Here is a 12,762-nt window from a genome sequence, read left to right on the forward strand (position 1 = left end):
TCATCTACACAGAAATAGGAATTGTCATGAAGTGTGCATCAAGAAACAGTTAGTGGAGAACAAGGTTGTGACTGAATAGAAAATAACTCCAGAGGGTGTGGGTCACAGCCCAGAGAAGGCAGGTGTAGGTTAGAAGGTCAAATGCCAAGATGCGAGCCCTGGAGGAGAGGAGGCAGAGATAGGAGGGTCTAGGGACAGCAAAGAGAAACTTCACCCTCTCCCCAGCCCTGCCTCTGGCCAGTCCTGCCGGAACACCTGCAACCTGTGTCCATGACACAATGGCATTTAAATATTTAAACAGACCCAGCTTTGCTGGAACGGCGCACTCAGTCTCCAGGGATCAATCCCATGCCACAAGCCCCGCTCCACAAATCAAGTTTCTGGGGGCACCGAGCTTTTCCTCCCCTCCCCCATCCCACCCCCATCCAAGGACCTGCAAGACAACTGAGTGATGAGCCCAGCTTCCCTTCCGCGACAAAGGCAGTGAGCCTGAAGGCCACATTATTGGCTTTTCCACTGCAGCTTGAAGCCAAAAGCACGTGAGCCTTAAAGAATATGGGCCTTAATGCCCTCAAAAAATTTTTTTTCTTAGCAAAACTGCAAGAGTCATCTAACTCTCCCTGCTGCACTCAGGTAGGGGTAAAACCAGGGTAGTTTGAAAGAGGTTGAGGTCAAGCAGATTTTCTGGGACTGCCTTGGGCTCAAGCTTTTGTCTGTCCAGTCAGCAGATCCACCCATCCCATTGCACCTCTTGGCCTGTGGCACAGTTTCCCGTGGTATTCCCCAATCCACTGCTCCCTTCATGTCCTCCAGACATCTTGCCTCCCTAGTAAAGAGCATCATTGTTAAGCTGCTGCCTGGGAAGAAAGGCCCACTGTGTGGGGAAGGAGTGCTGATCAGGGCAGTCCGGAGGCCCAAAGGAGGAGCCATCCCCTCATGGACAAAGGAGGAAACCAGTGCCATAGCAACTGAGGTGTAGAACCAGGACTAAACGTCCAGCCTGCTCCTCCCAACAGCCTGACACCCTTCTCTCTGAAGTACACCACTGCCAAGAAACAAGAGACTTTAGAACGGGAAGAGACCCTAGACCCTATTCTGATACTACCCCCACTGGGTGTGGCAACACACTCCCCGACTGGGTTTCTAGAAGGGAGGCAACAGGGTGAAGTGGCCACACAGCTGAAGATGCACATCTGTAGGGTGGAGGTGGTAGAGAACAAAGACTTTGCTGAGACAGAGGTTGCCTTGAGAGGACCCGCTCCTGGTGTGTGACACCTGACGTGACTCAGGAGTGAGTCATGCTTCTAGGAGGGCTTTAGCCATGTCTATTTGCCTTTTGTCACTAATCTAGCCTAATGCCGTAGTTGTGGGGCAGTGATTTTAATAGATTTAAATTTAAAAGACTGGAAATCATATAATTCCTTCCATCCTACTTCAATTGTAACTACTACCTGACTCCAGCCTGCCCGCCTGATGCCTAGAAATTGCCCATCGACAGCGGCCAGGGCTTCACCTCATAAGTAAGTTGTGCGTTCTCATTAATTAACTTTGAAAACGCTTTTTCCGCAGACTTCAAGAGAATGAAACTCCAGGGTAGGAGAGCATATGTAAGGGGCAGTTAGTATGGAAGATGTCCTAGGGTATGGCAGTTCTAGAGCTGAGGACGCTGGGATCATATCCCACTGTTCGCATCCTAGATCCCAGCTGTGTGACCATGGACAAGGCCCTACACCTCTCTGAGCCTCAGTTTCTTCATGGTAAAGTGAGGTCAACTGTCCCTGCCTCTCCAGGTTGGTGTGGGGGTTTACAGAGATAATCCATGTGAAACACTTAGCCTAGCGCTCTACACACCCTAAGCACCTACTCACAGGAATTAAGACCATGATTCAGAAAACACTTTGAGGAAAAAAGAAAACTTCCTACACTGCTTCCCTTGTGTCTAGCAAAAGGGCATATGCCTGCTTTGCTCCTCCCTGCATGGCTAATGCTTAGAGACAAAATGTTCTCCCTGAATATCACATCGTCATCACCAACTTCTTTTCTATGATGTTTCTTGAACAAAGAAAATGGAAAAGTGGGTCTCTCATCAGGAGTCTGCTCCAATGACGCTAACAGAAAAATTCGGGCTTGGGAGCAATTAGGAAGAGAAGAGGCAAACTCTTGAAATGACTTTGAAAACTTTCTAGCAGCCCAAACCCAAGGATTCCTTCCACCTGCCTGTCCCCAGTTATCATCCTGCCTACAAAATGGGGCTAAGGATACTGCTAGGATTTAAAGCGATTAAGTGAATTAAAAATCAAGCGCTGGATAGCTGAGTTGTATATCAATGCGAAATAAATGGAAAGAATAGATTCTAAGGAGACCAACTAAAACACTGATGCAAGCCAGTGGCAACCTGCCTGGAGAATTCCTGGAGACTCCAGAATGTCCAGATGCAAAAAGCAGAAAATAATAAGAGCTGAGCAGTCAGGAGCCAGAAGCCTTCATGTTTAAATGAAGTAGACTTGTCACTGTCAAAAGCCAGTATACACAAGAATCCCCTGAAGAGCGCTCAGAAAATGCAGGCCCCTTGGCCTTCCCTCCAGTGATTCTGATACCGGAGGTCTGATGTGGGGCCCAGGAGTCTGAATTCTAAGAAGTGTCTAGGCATTGCTGTGCAGCTGGTCCGGGCCTACACTTTCACAAACACCAACAGCCTTTTCCACAATGTCCTATTCAGTTGCTTTCTTTGTGCATAAGAAACACTTTTCCTTAAGCAAGAGATTAAAAGGGAAGAAACAGAACTTTAACCCTTAAGCTTGGTAAACTTTCAAGGTAATTAAAAGAGACTGGTTACTTGCTGGAAAACAAAGTATTCATACATCCATACACCATGGATTGGGTAAAACATAAATCATGTTCAGGTGATTTAACATTTCTCTGAGATGGAAGAAATTCAATGACTGAGTAAAAGGCATCAAGCAAACTCTCTATCACCTGGAGTTAGCAGCTACAATAATATTCAAGCCACCCATTTTGCAAAGGAAGCTTGGAGCAAGAACACATAGGACCACTATATTCAGGAATGCATTCCAGGAAGGGTTAAATAAATCACATCAGAATATAGCTTATTACCACTACACATAAACCCAGAAAGGGGTTGGGGTCCAAGGTGATCTAATATTTTCATAAATAACTTGAAAGATGGAGTGGGAATTATGCAAATCACACCATAGATGATACAAAAATGGCAGGGATGGCAAATCTGTGGAGAATGAAATTTAACTACTGGGCAATGTCTTTAAATTTGCCTTTATTGAATCTTGTATATTGAAGTCACATATTATTGGATCTGTTTATTGAGACTCAATGGGACCAAATGCAGAGTGATTTATGGAAGAAGGAATAATCAAATGCATAAGTAGAAAAGAGCATGCACCTGGAGAGGCATCGACACCGGGGCTGGGACAGGCTCCGACTAGTAAGCTGTTGAGAGGGTGGACAGGGCATAAGTAAGGAGATATGTCCGCTGCTCTTTGAGCCACCTGGACTTGATGCTACTTCTTAGGAGTGCCATGCTTAAGTGTAGACCTGGAAGGGAATTCCAAGCAGGGTGCCATAGAGACTATGGGGTGGGGCCCTAAGTCAACCAAGAATATATGGGATGTTCAGAAGGTCTCCCAGATGGACAAAGCCCTAATGTGCCTATTTGTAGGGGAAAGATGCGCAAACGACAAGGGGACCTGTAGGAGAGAAAATCTTCAGCTCCTATTAAGGAAAAACACTCATTCGAAGCACAGCTGGCATCATGGAAGAAAGGGCAGCTTATGGTAACACCATCCCTAGGGATGCTCGAGGAGGCAGCCAGACACCTCTCTACTTAGGATGCATTAGAGATTATTAAAAGCACTCCTTGCCCAGTTTGGGGGTGGTGGGGGTGGGCCTTGTGACCTCTCCAAAGGTCATTTCTATCCCAAAGGATCACATGTCTGAAGGGCACCAGATAAAAATAAAGTCTATTAATCACCGAGCTGCCACACAATTTCCAAAGAGAGCCAGAACAGAGAAGGGCAATCGACGGTGGCCCCTGCTCCACCGAGGGAGGGAGAGGAGGCAGCACGCATGTGGACAGAGCCAAGAAAGCAGCCGCTGAGACTTCCAGAAAGCCTGCCATCAGGGCTCCCAGGCACTACAGGGCACACAGAAGGTGGGAGAGAGCCTGCGGGGAGGGCATCGAGAGAAGCAAACGTCACTGAGAGTCCCGAAACAAAGCCACGGGGACTCAGGAGACAGTGTGTGATGCAAGCACTTTGCAGAAAGACGGGTGCCCAGTAAGAGAGGGATGCCCACAAACAGCACTTCATGGAGATGATCCACAAGGAGGCAGAAGTCAGAGGCAAAGGTGGGAGGAGAGGAACTGGGAGGGGATGAAGTCAGAGAAAAGGGCACACAGGTGTGTGTGTCTGGGAGTCCATGGGATTATGATGGGCTGGGAATCCAATGAAAGCTGCAGAGATAGAGCAAAAAGGGATCCCACGGTCTATAGTAGCAGACAATTACATACGAAGATAAAGCATTTTAAAAGAGGAACAAATGGCTGGGTGCAGTGGCTCACACCTGTAATCCCAGCACTCTGGGAGGCTGAGGCAGGAGGATCACTTGAAACCAGGAGTTCAAGACCAGCCTGGGCAAGACCCCATCTCTACAGAAAATTTTAAAAACTTAGCCAAGCATAGTGGCATGGGCCTGTAGTCCTAGCTACTGCGTATGCTGAGGCAGGAGGATGGCTTGAGTCCAGGAGGTCAAGGCTGTAGTGAGCTATAATCCTATGATTGCACCACTGTACTCCAGCCTGGGTGACAATGCAAGAGCGTCTCTTAAAAAATTAAATAAATAAAAATGAATAAACGAAGAATACAGTAGCAATGCCCCAGTTCCAAAGCAGTTGTTGGCATTCTTGATAGATGTGCTGGTCAAGCCAAACACAGCTAGAAAGCCCAAGACAGTCTGAGGGCCCTTCCCAGCCCATGGCTTAGAGCCAGTCTCTCAAGGGTCAGCATGCTGGGGCTTCTATGTATCAGAGTGAAACTGAACACCATGTAGGAAGCAAGACCCAAGCCAAGGCAGGCACCTCCTGGTGCTGCCAAAAGGCATCAGACCCCATGCCCTGCTCCCTCCTCATCCTGGACTAGAACTGCTTTGGGGTGGAGACGTTACCTGCAGGAGTCATCTCAGGAATGGCATCTGCATGGAGTATTAAGCAGCCAAATGGGAGTCATGGAGTTTGAGTTCTTCTAGCAAAATGTTCTCCAACCAGCTGTCACCCCATTGGACACAGAACAACTTTTTGAAATCAAAAGAGGCCAGTGAAGGGGGAGACAAAAGACACCACCCCCAGGGTGCTCCCCGGGCCCCACCCCTACCCCGCCTTGCCAGCTCTCTCCCTGCCTTCAGGGAGACTGCAGACCCTGGCGAGATGGGTGGGACACCCAGAGGGAGACCCGTGCCAGGGTCCAGCCTCGACTGTTTCACTGCCATCCTCGCTGCAGCCCCTTCCCTCCTATGGCGAAGCTCTGCATCCTCAGAGAGGAGAAGATGGCAAGTGAAGATCATTAGGAGTGTGGTGGTGAGGGCTGCCCTCCCATAGAATGAGCAAATGGTACCCGGTACAGTGAGAAGATGACTAGGGCACAGGTTTTCAATCTGCCTCCCAGTGCTCTGCTGTCTGGAGCTGACCACCTCCCTCATCAAGCTGCAGGTTTCCCGAGGTCCACCCACTGCCCTGGCTCCCTGCGACTCCCCTCCCGTGGGCTCCCTAGCTCTGTCTGCACACCCTAAACTCAGGAGCCAGCCAGGCAGTCGCTTGTCCAAAAGATGTTTCTGAAGCAAGCAAGAAAGGCTGGAGATAGATTGAGGGCCATTTATTAAAGTAAGTCATCGTCATAGAAAGATTCATAACTTGCCCTACCTAGGACAGGAGAGGAAGAGGGAAAGGAAATTAAAGGGAAACAAATGAAAAGCCATGGCGAGCCAAGTACCTTTGTCGGAGGGTTTTGAGTTATGCTTTTGTTTGTAACTCTCTGAAATACAGAAAGAAATAGAGGATGAATCTTAAAGGAGACAGAGAGCGTGAGAGAGAGAGCCGGAGGAGAGCCACACAGGAGGCATGGCAGGAGGTGGGGGCGCAGAACTGAGGGTGGGGGCCACCCCAGCTGGCTTCCCCTCTGCAGAAACCCCCTGGGGCAGCAGAGGCCCAAGGAAGTGGTGACTGCGGTGGAGGCGGCAGGCGAGTAAGCTGGGGTGCAGACAGAGGAAGAGGAGAGCACACACTGAGGTTGGCAGGCGGACGGCCAAGGAAGCACAGGGAAGAGGGGCCCTGGGGGCAGGGGCACAGGGAGGAAGGAAGGTGGGACCGGCCCATACTTACTGTCACAGACGTAAGGTTTGTCGTGGTCTTCCTGAGAGGCGGCGTCGTGCCTCCTCCTGCCCCCTGCAGAGCCGCGAGCCTGGGGAGACATTGGGGTACGGGATGCTTGTCACCATGGTCATCACTACAGCTCCGGAGCATGCGCTCTGCGAGCTCCTTACACCGTCTTCATCCCAACTTTTGTGCCAACACCAGTCCCATCTTACAGGGGAGGAAACTGAGGCCCAGAGAGGTCAGGAGACATGCCCCCAAATCACTCAGTTGCTCACCTGTATCACCCCATTAAATGTTCACAACTCCAAGAGGTGGTTTCTACTAGGGTCCCCGTTTTACAAACCAAAGGACTGAAGCGATAGAGAGGTTAAGTAGCTTGCCCAAGGTCATTCGGCTACTCAGGGCAGCTGTACTGAAAAGCCCTCCTCTACCAAATTCCCACACACTACCGTGCCACTGAGGCCGCTTCCTCCTGCTCCTTAGCCTCCTAGCTTCACTGACACAACTGAGGTTGACAACCCCAGGCCCCTCAGCAGACCAGCTGATGCATGTATCAGGAGCAAGGCCTGACGGGGGCAAGGCTAGGCTTCTGTGTCCATCCCCGCAGTGTCGCAAGAGCCAGACAGTCCTGACATCCAGGCCCAGTGCACGAGTGTAGATACAGGGGAGCTCCCGCCACCAGCCCATGCTTGGCCTACTCAGTAGGGGTGGGCTTTGGCTAAGGCCTCCCTGTGTGGTCTGCCTTGGGCCTTCAGCCAGTGACGAAGACCTTGACCCCCAGGGTCTCCTGGGCTGGACTTCTGATACCACCACCCTGTGTGAATCTCCCAGGGTGGCGGTGGAATGAGCTCTACCTTCAAGAATCAAAGAGCCCAGTCAGAGAGGTTGCTGGCAGCTCTGCAGCCCCAGGGCGGTGGTGACAAGAACACAGCGAGGTTTATTTTTAAACCTTTGTAAGTCCCACACTGGTCACGTGTATAGCACCCTCGCCTCTCCAGGTCATTCTTTGGTAATGAGTAGCAGTCAACTCCCAACCAAGGAAAGGGCCTGTCGGGGTCTTTGGGGACAGAGAGGAAGGGGCAGCAGGTGAGGAATAAGACCTGGCAGCAGCCTGGGGTGCAGGGGAAATGGGGCAGCCCCTGGGGCCTGGCTTGGAAAAGTGGCCATGGGGACTTGATGGTGGAAAGGCCTTGGATACTCTCACATACACACTCACACTCTGTGCACACACACACTCCATGTACACACTCACCGGGGACTTCACAGTGGAAAGGCCTGTACCCTAGGCCTGCAACACTCCTACTCAGAAAACACACCCACTTCCCAATCAACACCACCTGCCAAGCTACCACCTCTGCCACCTCCTCAGCTTGTCTCTCTCCAAAACAAATTCCACTTCCTCCCTCCCTCCCACCAGTCTCCCTCCCCACCCCACCCCTGCAGCGCTGACAGCCAGCAACCCTCCTCCCCTCGCCCTCATTACTCAGAGTTGACCCCAAGAAGGATCTGTAGGTGCTGGCAGTCACCCCGGGCACTGACAGGCCTCCTGCCTGCCCGCACTGCCGAGGGTGGTCACCCTCAGCTGCCCTCCCCCTCCACACCCCTCTGTGAAGCCAGGGACAGCTTGACATGTAGCCTGCAGCCCTGTCACAGCCGCCTCTGAGCAGGTGAAAGCAAGTCAAGCAGAATGACGAGGCAACAGCAGACTGGGGAAGGGGCTCTGGGAGACTAAAAATACCTCCAGGGGGAAGGGGAGGAGTCGAGCAGAACTGGATGTACGAGGGCTTCTGGGGGAGCTGCCAGCAGGAAAGGGAGGGTGCTGTGGGAGCCAGGTTTTCATCTCCTACAGCAGGGCTGACCAGCAGAGTGACTCTGTGCCACACTCACTTTGCCTCAGTTTCCTCAATTGCAAAATGGGGATCGTGTCTATAGGGCACTTCAGGGGACATGCAAGGGACTCTTCCTGAGGCAGTAGCACTCTTAGGGTCTCTTAGAAGATCTCAGGTTTGGAAACTCAGAATCCTACTCGTCCTTCTCAAATGTCACCTCCTCAGAGAAGCCCTCCCTGACCAACTTACATCCACTCACACCCTCTCCATTGTTTTCTTTCCCCTCCCATTTCATCATGGCACTGAGCGCTGTCTGGCATTAGATTATACCTGTGTTGGTTTACAAGTTGATTTTGTCTCCCCTACATGGAGAGACAAACATGGTGGAGACCATGTTTATTTTGGCCCCCACTAGTCTCAGAACCTGGCACAGGGCCAGCCACATAAGAAGCACTTAATAAACATTCGCCAAATAGATGAATCAATCAGGCAGGCAGCGAGTCAGTCATCTCTGGTTCTTCTCCTTCATTCTCTGTATCCAATGTTATTGCTTCTTCCTCCAAAGGCCATCTAGGCTTTGCATTTCCTTTCCATTGCACACCCTAATCCAGGAGCTCATCAACTGACCCCTGAGCTGTTCAAAGAACCCACTAAGGGGGATCTACCTCCACATTGCCCCCCTAGTCCACCCTAACGGGGGATCTACCTCCACACTGCCCCCCTAGTCCATCCCACGGGACTTTCAGACCATTAGACAAAGGGATGAAAGACAGGAGCCCATGGTCATAGGTTCATGCATTCACACGTTCATTCATTCATTGCCATCTACAACCCACTTACACAGCCAGTGGCAACCTAGTGCTGATCCCCTCGGGTTCACCCCGTGATTGTGCTCTCCTCTGCCCATGCACATCTGATCCAGGCTTTGCCCTTGCTAACCTCCACTCCTCCAAGAATCTTCCTCTTGCCACACTAAGGAGTGAAAAGAGCATCCGCTTAAAAGTCAGATAGACACAGGTTGAAACACCAGCTATGTGTCTTGGGCAAGTTACTCTCTAAGTTTTAGTTTTCTCAACTGTAAAATGAGCACACCAACACCTATATAGCAGAGCTGTTGAGAGAGTTTGAGCTGAGAGTGTGTGAAACCACAGGGGACAGCACTAAGTCCACAGGAAGCACTCAACACATCATTTCCCCCCTCCTTGCCTAGGCTGATCTCTCTCCTCTGAACTCCTGTTGCCTTTGGTTAGTGCACAGTCAGGTGCCTGCTGTTTCTAATGGTATCGTGGGTATTAGCATCTTCTTCCCAGTTTGATTCGAAGGTCCTTGAGGGCAAAAATGGCATTCTATACTTTATTATGACCCCCTAACACTTAGCACATAGCGTGCAAAGCTCTTTTGCATATAGTAGCTCAGTTAATTCCTACAATACCCCTATGAGTTAGACCAAGCAGTGTTATGATTCCTAGCTGGCCCTTGATGAAGCAGGTTCTCACCTGTCCACAGTCCCAGGGCCAGCAGAAGGAGCAGGACCTAGGTCTCCAGGCTCTGTTATAGAAAGCTTTGAAGGTGACCAGCCAAAGGAAGCCAATCCTTCTTCCCCAAGAACTGCCCACCCTACTTCATTCCTCTCTACCAGTATTCCCACACTGCTGGGCCATGGCAGCCATGAGTGTACCACATGGCCCTGTCCCACTGGCCACAGTTGATTGGCTGGCTCGGGAGTAGTCACCTGATTCAAGCTGGGCCAATCAGATCCTACCTCCAAGGGGTTTGGAATTAGAAAACAGTGACCCTAGCTAGTATAGGCCACTTGAACTGAGGGCCCATACATTCAGGAGCCTTATGGGGCCATGTACACATGGAAGCAGGAAGAATGAAGGAGGGAGAAGTAGAGGCCAGAAACTACCTGGGTTCCTTACTGTTTCCCAATGCTAAGTCCCTGCCATGTTTCTGCTCTTCCTGTGGTTTGGATCTTCAAAGGTTGCTCAAATTTGGGGCAGTGGCCTGGCAGCTTTTCAAATCCTTCCCATTTTTATTGAAGCTGAAAGACCCTTGACTAGGACAGACTCAGTCCCAAGCAGAGAGCTAGATCTTCTATACCAGTTGTTCTCAAACAGTGTGGCCCAGGAATCCTGGGGGATCCCTGAGTGTCCTTTCAGGGACTCTGCAGTGTCTGAACTATTTTCATAGGAGTCCTAAAACGTGATCTGCCTTGTTCACTCTCACGCTCTCACAGGCATCCAGTGGAGTCTTCCAGAGGCGACATGACACGTGATGATGCTGTCACTGTGTGTGTATTCTCTAGTTTAAAATTTGTTTTATTTTTCTTTTAAATCTTTTTTACTGGGCTACCTCTTAAACCACAATAGGTTCAGAGCGACAACCTTTTTAATTTCTAAAATGGCAAATATCATTAGTGGTATGAATATTACTGGTTATAACCTGAATAACAGCCTTTGGGGGCTCTCAGTGTAAGGAATTCCTGAGATCAAAAAAATTGAGAACCACTGCTCTACACCCTTGCTATTTTTTTTTTTTTTTTGAGACGGAGTCACTCTGTCATGCAGGCTGGAGTGCAGTGGCTCAATCTCGGCTCACTGCAACCTCCGCCTCCGCCTCTCGGGTTCAAGTGATTCTCCACCTCAGCCCCCTGAGTAGCTGGGATTACAGGTGCATGCCGGCATGCCCAGCTAAATTTTCATATCTTTAGTAGAGACGGGGTTTCACCCTGTTAGCCAGGATGGTCTCAATCTCCTGACCTCGTGATCCACCCGCCTTGGCCTCCCAAAGTGCTGGGATTACAGGTGTGAGCCACCGTGCCAGGCCTTTTTTTTTTTTTTTTTGAGATGGGGTCTCACTCTGTCACTAGGGCTGGAGTGCAGTAGCACAATCACAGCTCACTAAAGCCTTAACCACTCAGGCTCCAGTGATCCTCCCACCTCAGCCTCCCAAGTAGCTGTAACCAGAGGTGCACACTGCTCTGCCTGGCTAATTTTTTCAGAGATGAGTTCTTACCATGTTGCCCCCAGGCTGGTCTCAAACTCCTGGGCTCAAACCATCCTCCCACCTCGGCTTCCCAAAGTGCTGGGATTACAGTTGTGAGCCACCGCACCCAGCCTACACCCTTGCTATTTAAAGTGTGGTCCTGACACCAGCAGCTCCAGCATCACTTGGGAGCTTATTAAAAAGGCAGGAGCTCAGCCCCCACCCCATGGACTTACTGCATCAGAATTTGTATTTTAACAAGATCCTCAGGTGCTCCATATGCACATAAAGTTTGAGAGGCACCTGAACACCACAGTACATAAATAAATGCTTCATGATTGATTGATAATTGATTAATTGGTAATACTCACATGGATGACTCACAAGAATCTCATGAATTTTAAAGAGCTTTGACTTCTTGGGCTGAAGTTACCAAAGACACAATTATTAATTGTTGGGCTCCCCTCACCACTCAGAGAATACCCATTATCAAAATTCCAAGAGTTATTCCCTTTGCTTGCCCCCTCCTGATAATATCTAGGCAGTATGAAGCACTCAAAACTTACTGATGAAGAAACTGAGGCCCAGGGTACTTATACAATTTGCCCACCATCACAGAGGTTACATAATTCATCCAACGTGTAGTAAGTGGTAGAGCTGGAATTTGAACTTGCAAGGTCTAAGTTCAAATAAAGCAGAGCCTATTCTGTAATCCCTACCTTAGCCCTGGCCTCCTCAGTGAGCACACAAAGCACCTGGGGGCTTGTCAAAGTGCAGATTCTAATTCTCATTAATCTAGTGTGGAGTCTGGGCTTCTGCATTCCTAATGAGCTCCCAGATGATATTAATGCCACCATCCAGAGACCACACACAGAGGTGTCAAGACTTAGACTGCCTCTAGGTTCTGACAAGACAAATGGGCATAGTTGTTCTCCAGTGCCAGCAGCAGCTGGAGTATACCACTTTAAAGGGTGGGCAATGAGCTGGGTATGGTGGCTCATGCCTGTAATCCCAGCACTTTGGGAGACCCGGACAAGAGGATCGCTTGAGGCCAGGAGTTCCAGATCAGCCTGAGCAACAGAGTGAGGTGCCCATCTCTAAAACATAATAATTATAAAAATAAAGCATGGGCAAAACAGCTGAACTGAGGCTGTGAGTGCAGCAGCTTCACACACCCCAGCACAGGAGGCTTGCCCACAGCCTTCTGGGTCCTTCCATGGCTCCGTGCATGGGTAACATGTTCACAGTATCACTGTACAACATGGAACCATTCAGCTGCTGCTTGGCCAGTATCTGGTGGGCACAGAGCCAGTCTAGGCTCCATCCAGCCCCCTCACTGTGTTCAGGTGTCTCTCATCTCCCCTACAGCTGAAATACAACTTTTCTTTCTCTTTTCCATCATTCAATCATTCATTCGACAAGCTAATCATTGGCTATATGCTGGGCCCTGGGCCAGGCATGAACTCAGAGGAGAAAGCACAGACCTGTGTTCAAATCTTAGCCTCTTCCTTACTAGGCTGAGTGACCTTGAACAAATTGCTTAAC

At 49.9% G+C, this 12,762-nt stretch overlaps 1 protein-coding gene across 7 annotated transcripts in view; it reads right to left on the reverse strand.

The window, feature by feature from the left end:
- Positions 1-12,762, reverse strand: part of DPF3 (double PHD fingers 3) — a 286,317-nt gene that overhangs the window by 99,129 nt on the left and 174,426 nt on the right. For all 7 annotated transcript variants that reach the window (XR_010109819.1, XR_008620912.2, XR_008620913.2 and 4 more), the window contains one exon: positions 6,407-6,485. Coding sequence is in view for 2 of the 7 variants with exons in the window: in XM_003824125.6 (XP_003824173.1) it covers positions 6,407-6,485 (79 nt within the window). In the remaining 5 variants the exon portion in view is untranslated. The remainder of the gene's footprint in view (positions 1-6,406; positions 6,486-12,762) is intronic.

Source organism: Pan paniscus, chromosome 15 (assembly GCF_029289425.2).
Source record: "Pan paniscus chromosome 15, NHGRI_mPanPan1-v2.0_pri, whole genome shotgun sequence".
Classification (NCBI taxonomy): domain Eukaryota; kingdom Metazoa; phylum Chordata; class Mammalia; order Primates; family Hominidae; genus Pan; species Pan paniscus.